The sequence below is a fragment of the Monopterus albus genome, unplaced genomic scaffold (assembly GCF_001952655.1).
Source record: "Monopterus albus unplaced genomic scaffold, M_albus_1.0 scaffold14.1, whole genome shotgun sequence".
NCBI lineage: Eukaryota > Metazoa > Chordata > Actinopteri > Synbranchiformes > Synbranchidae > Monopterus > Monopterus albus.
In genome coordinates, this window is record NW_018127894.1 from 2,080,483 (window position 1) to 2,087,246 (window position 6,764).

General features: G+C 40.9%; 1 protein-coding gene across 13 annotated transcripts in view; it reads left to right on the forward strand.

The window, feature by feature from the left end:
• LOC109955347 (protein tyrosine phosphatase receptor type M) overlaps positions 1–6,764 on the forward strand; it is a 156,961-nt gene that overhangs the window by 35,252 nt on the left and 114,945 nt on the right. For all 13 annotated transcript variants that reach the window (XR_002274253.1, XM_020591426.1, XM_020591425.1 and 10 more), the window contains exon 2: positions 2,178–2,300. Coding sequence is in view for 12 of the 13 variants with exons in the window: in XM_020591426.1 (XP_020447082.1) it covers positions 2,178–2,300 (123 nt within the window). In the remaining variant the exon portion in view is untranslated. The remainder of the gene's footprint in view (positions 1–2,177; positions 2,301–6,764) is intronic.

The window sequence follows — 6,764 nt, forward strand, 5'->3', positions numbered from 1 at the left end:
TTAATCAGCGATTGTGATTCACATCATTTTCACCATTTTTATACTCATCTAAACTATTCGGTGACCCAGGCTGCAGATTGTAATGGTGGGGCTCGGGTAGCTTCATCTATCAAAATGCATCATAATCTGTGTATTGATTGTATTTTGCCTTGAATAATTTGAATATGTATATAACCAGTGACAGAATTATCATACTGTAGGTGGAGTGGAGTAAATTTACAGTATATTCCTTGGAAATGTAGTGGGGTAAAGTATAAAGTAACATCAAATAAAAATGTAATTAGTACTCTATGCTAGTATCTTTACTGCACTTAAGTTCGGTTTTTGGGTAAATGCACTTAGTTGCTTTCCACCACTGCAACAAGCAGTAATAACAAAAATACAATTATTGACTGGACATTATGGAAAAAATGTAATGGAAAATTAGATAAAATAGCAGCTAATTTAAAAACTATTTTAAGTATTCCATAATTTGTACCAGAAAAGAAAGTAAAATTTCCATTGCTCTTGTAATACTTTGCTTTTATAATATGACAGCAAATTGCTACATTACTGTCAACCACAGACTTTTGTAAGAACAGGCTTGTCATAGGAGCAAAAGCACAAATTATTATTTACACCTGTTTGCTAATTAACTTCAAATGTTTTGTAGAAAGAGTTGGTGGAGAACAACTTCAACAAACTTAGCTTAGCAATTAATGTTCCACCATGTGGAAGAGTTTGGAAATTAAAATGACTGGTTTAAAGAAAATGGTATGGGGAATTGATATGAAAAGTCAGTTGGAGCTACATTAAACAGTTCAGGACCTTAGTAGGTAAACAAACATGACTTGGCTTAAACAAAGGAGCATGGACATATCCATTTGTAAGTAAGTTTATTGTTCTGGTGTGCTAGTGTTAACTGTTGTTTCATGTCTGTCTCGTTTTGGTTTGTCACTTGTTAGCATCTCATCTTTCACACTTAGCAGGAAACTTAGTTAACATACAATTTAACAACTTGCTTTGGTAACGAATGTGTGGATAAACTCGTACCACTTCCTCCCCCTTTTTACTTGTAATACTTTGATAATCACTCCCTTCTCTATGTCCACCCCCTCAAAAACAACCTAAAGCAGCCAAATAAATATATCTTCAGCAGTTGCCCTGTGGAGCTGGACATTAATTATCTTGTATTCTCTTCATTTGGCCACTCATTTGCACATGTACTGTGAATGTCACCAGAGAGATAAATGGCAAAACAAAAAGTCCAGCCTGTAGCCTTTATGCACCAGAATGTCAGAGGGAGCTTGTAAGAGATGAGGTATTGGTTTTGGCCTGGAATCGATTCTGGCTCAAAGGACATTCCCAGAGGCAATGTGTAAAATGTGTATGTCATCTCTATTTGAAAACCTATTAGCAATATGCAAGCAAACGTTTTCAGATTGGAGCAGGATAATACACTCTACATCTGTTATCAACTAAGAACCAATGTATATAACTGTGTATCTGAATCAGTATAGTCTTCCTTCTCTGAAAATGGCCTCCCGCAGTGTAAGGGCCAACTTCGCTTCATGTTTCTTTGCTTGGTATGAACTGTTTTCCAGGCAAATATTGTTGTGACATGCCTTTTTTGTAGATTTATGAATGGATTGAAAAGCACTTTGAGGGAAAGAAAGCTCAACTCTCACATTCTCTGTGTGGCCTTTAAGGTTCAAGGAATAAAGGGGTATTTGTATTAATCGATCACATGCCAAGCCTGGTTGAAGCCTGGCCCTAATGGTTGCTGGCTGTCATTTTGCAAGCAGCTTGTAAAAAGGATTAGGTTGTCTCTGTGGAGTAAGGGCACATGAACAGCAAAGTTTTGTGGTCGGCAAGGAAAATAAATCAGTTTATCCCTGATGGTGGTGCTGTTTAGGAACATAATGCCTAACGATGATGGAGTTTAGACACTTAATACTTGTCATTGTGAAATTGGACTGCCGTGTTGCTAATGATGGTAATATATGTTGTACCTCGCCTACTACAGTAATCCTTCATACTGTCTCAGTTAAATGCATCTCATTGTCTTGCATATTGCATTATGAATATCGCTGGAGAAAAAAGAAGATAATTTAATTTATATATTCATTCATTTGAACACCCAGTTAATGGAAAAACTATATAACCATATAAATTTCTTTCTTTCTTTTTTGTCACAGGTGATTGTAACTTTGCAAAACCGCTGGCAGCATGTGGATACACCCAAGGCAGAGACGATGACCTTGACTGGGAGCAGGCCAGTACTAAAGAAAAACCTTCATCAGATCCATGGATCCCCTCAGGTGAGGACAGTGGCAGTGGCTCAGTGAATAGGAGAAATGATGATTCCATTACCATACAGAGAATACGTCATTGCAATAGTCTGTACATTTCACAGTCTTTTGAATAAGAAGCAGATTCCTTTTACATTTAGGGATATACAGTATATTTATACACACTTGTCAAAAAATAATGTTCAAACCAGTGAATCAAAAAACAGATTAAAGTGGGGGACACCTTTAGATTTTTTTCAACTTGCTTTTTTTATGTAATGTCAACTAACTGGGTTCCTTGCTAACAGATCTTGGCAAAATTCAGTGCGTGTTAGCTACGTTAACATCTTATTTACTTGTTATAGCCTACTTTGTGTATTCTTTATGGAGGCTAACCTTATCGATGGCTGCCGATCACACAGGCATTTGTCCAAATGCTGATTGTTGATCGACAGATCACTGCTGTCATGTTTACATTACAGCTTACATATCATTTTGAGATCAAGACTACGTTCACACTGCAGGCTGAAGTTGTCCAAATCTGATCTTTTTGCCCAAATGTGACCCATATCCGATTTCCTTATGACAGTATGAACAGCACAAATCCAATTTTTTCAAATCAGGCCCAGGCCACTTTCATATGTGGTTCTAAATCGGATACATATCCGATGTTTTGCAATGCAACTTCAGTCTGAACGGCCAGGTCGCATTTCATGCAATTTTTATGTCATTGAAATGCGACAGACGTCACAATTCTGCACTGGAGGAGGTGAGGCCATAAGCAATACTTGTGCTCTCCTTCTTCTTGATATTCTTCTTATTATTATTTCTTTATTTCGATTGCACATTAACTGGTACATCACTACGCACATGCTATCACGAGCAGCATCCATTTTTATTTTCGCAAACACAGTACGCTGCGTCTGATGTCACGTCCTCTTCGGTGCATGCGGGTCACCTCAGGGCCGTATACCGTTCACACATGAGACAGATGGCGGTTGCATTTAAATGACAGTGTGAACAACAGCGCAAAAAAAAATCGGATTTCGGCAAAAAATCCGATCTGAGCATTAAGACCTGGAGTGTGAACGTAGTCCAAGTCACCTCTTCATACTTTTTTAGAGCATATAACTCACCGTTGTTTTTACATTCATTCTGATATGCCATCTTTGTACATTCATTCGGCTTAAGCGCTCTGCAAAAACACTAAGGTCCTGTGCCTAAGCCTTTCTATGGTAGGGAAAACCCTGTTATGAGGATCAACTTTACAGAGAAAATATTTCTTCAATCTTCTGTAGAGTTCCAGCACTATTTTTTTCTCTTTTATTATCAGCGTGGGATATTGATGCAACTCCTTTTTATGTATATGAGATCCTAGGCCTACTACACATCTTTGGAGCAGTCACACGAACTGAGACAGAAGCGACATTTGATATCAGAATACTCTGATCCATTTTAATTAACGAAGCTTTTCAATCAGCCACTTATTGAAATTCATTAAAATGCTTTCTCTGCATTTTGTGTCTGTCGCACACAATTTGTCTTTTTAATGTTCCATTGATTGCTTTTCATTTGATTTGAAATGCAGAGGTATCACCACCGCTGAGCAGGAGGCACCTAAGGACTTAGACTAATGGAATGACGTTTTTTCATGTTATAACAAAGGTAGCATTGCAAGCTAATGGATATTGTTTTCCTCCTCTTTCTGATGCCTAATCTCACAAAGAGTGCCTGACAAATAGATTGCACTGTTAAGCAGTGTCCCTGATTGGGCCTCCTAGTTTGAGCATACTTCTCATAAGCTTGTTTTCTACCTGAGCATCTTGAATTGTGAGTAATTAACAGGTTTCAGCTCTTTCTTCATTTCTCAGTGTGAGCACTCAACCTGCTCTACAAAATTATAATCTCTCCTCTTTGACTGCATAAAAAGAGATGTGAAATGTAGTGTACTTGAAGGGTGAAATTGTTTTAGGGCTACTGGAGAGGGTGCTGATGGGTAGAAATGCATTTAGGTGAAAGCCATATCAGTGGAAAAGCTATCTCACCTGTGATTACTGTCTCACTCTCAACCTGTCTTTATGAATCTTCCCAAAACAACCATATAATACTCACAGAATAGATTGTTACCCTACCTGGCGTACTGGGATGAAAATGATATAGAAGTATGCTAGGTTTTAAACAATAGGTATTATGGCTGTGGCTCAGGAGGTAGAGTGGGTTGTTTCCTAACTGCAGGGTTGGCAGTTCGATCCCTGGTTTCTCCGGTCTGCATGTTCAAGTGTCCCTGGGCAAGACAATGGACCCCAAGTTGTTCCTGGTGATATCCCTGACGTGTGAATGTCTGTGTTACCGAATGGGCAAATAGTGCTTAAGTGCTCTGAGTGTGCTTTAGTGCATAGAAAAGCTCTATACAACTATAAGTTCATTCACTGTGTGTCCAAATACAGTCAGGATCTTCTTAACAATGTGAATATATGATTAAATGATCATTAAGACCTGGCTAAGTTTTCACAGCAAATCCAAAAATTCACTGTCTCTAAGAATTACACCTATATTGGGCAATTCTTCATCTGATGTTTTATATCCAATGTCAGTTTTCATTGCCAGTGCTGATAGCAATGTGTCCTTTATGTAGCAAAGCTGAAAGTGAGAATGTGACAGTTAGCATTGTGGATGCAGACATATGACTTTTTATTAACCATAATCACAATATTTCCATCATACTTCAACCATAGATCTGATGTATTCATGGATCTTTGTTGTTTCATCCTGGATAGTGGCTCTGACGCTCACTAATCCTCGGCCTCCTTCCTTCCACTTAGTGTACTGTCTCAGGATGCTGGACTTGGTGGCCTCTATCTCCTCCTTTGGCCAGCTTATTATGCCAGCGAGGTACCTGATGACTGGCAGGGTGTAGGTGTTAATTGCCTGGACTTTGCTCTTTCCATTCAGCTGACTTCTCAGGACTTGCCTTACTCTCTCCAGGTACTTGGTGGTTGCTGCTTTCCTTGCGGCCTCTTCATGGTTCCCATTTGCCTGCGGGATCCCAAGGTACTTGTAGCTGTACTCAACATCTGCTATGTTGCCTTCAGGTAGTACAATCCCTTCAGTTCTGACTACCTACCTTGTTACCATTCAACCACACCTATCCAATCTGAATGACATTCTGATGTCCTGGCTGTAGATTCTAGTAGTGTGGATCAGTGAGTCGATGTCTCGTTCACTCCTGGCACACAGCTTGATGTCATCCATGTAGAGGAGATGGCTGATGGTTGCTCCATTCTGTAGTCGGTATCTGTAACGGCTCTTGGTGATGATCTGGCTGAGGGGGTTCAGCCCTATGCAGAACAGCAGCGGGGACAGGGCATCTCCTTGATAGATACCGCACTTGATGTTGGATTGTGCAATTGGCTTGAAGTTGGCCTCTAAGGTTGTTTTCCAAATTCCCACTGAGTTCTTGATGAAGGCTCCTAGAGTCCTGTTGATATTGTACAGTTCCAAGCATTCCAGGATCCATGTGTGAGGCATTGAGTCACAGGCTTTCTTGTAGTCAATCCAGGCAGTGCACAGGTTGGTTTACCTGGTCTTTCAGTCTTGAGTGACTGCTTTATCAACCAGTAGTTGGTGCTTTGCTCCTCTGGTGTTACTACCAATTCCTTTATGGGCCCTGCTCATGTATTGAGCCATGTGTCTGCTCATCTTAGCTGCTATGATGCCTGACAGGCACTTCCATGTTGTGTAGAGGCAGGTTATTGGGCGGTAGTTGGATGGTACTGCTCCTTTCTGAGGGCCCTTCAGGATCAGGCCTGTCCGGCCTTCAGTTAACCACTCAGGGTGGGTTCCATCCATTAGTAGCTGGTTCAATGTTCTTTGTCTTTTTCAAATGGTCTTTTTTTTATAGAATTGTAAGAACATCCTATGTCTTTTCATTCATTTGAACTGAATCTGTGCCACTCACCTCTGTGATACTTCCTGTTGCACAGACATGGTTGTCCTTCAGCATCACCATTCCACTCAAATCCTGCCTGTGCATGGACACACCACCAACTAGCATGCTATACTTCTCCACCAGACGAAAGCCTGGGGTGGTCTTGCGGGTGCCAGCTATGTCTCCATACCATCCTCTCGCCGTTGCCATTGCCTGGAGTTGAGAGCAGCGGGTGGCGATGCCCGAGGACCTGGCCAGGCAGTTCAGAGCTGGCCTTTCCCCAAGGAGCAGGCATCTTGCTGGGCCTCTCACCACAGCAGTTAGTGTGACAATATCATCTCTTGTCCATGAATACATCAGAAAGATGGCCCCGAGTGATGACGTGCTTAGTGAATACCTCAGGCAGCTGAAACCAGAGGAACAAGGGAAGGAAGAGCAGGAACCCTCATGGAAGGACAAACCCATGTATGGTATGTACCGCCGTCACATAGAAGTGGCTGATATCGAAAAATCCTACCAGTGGCTGGGCAAAGCCGGGCTGAAAAACAACAAAGAGGGACTAAACC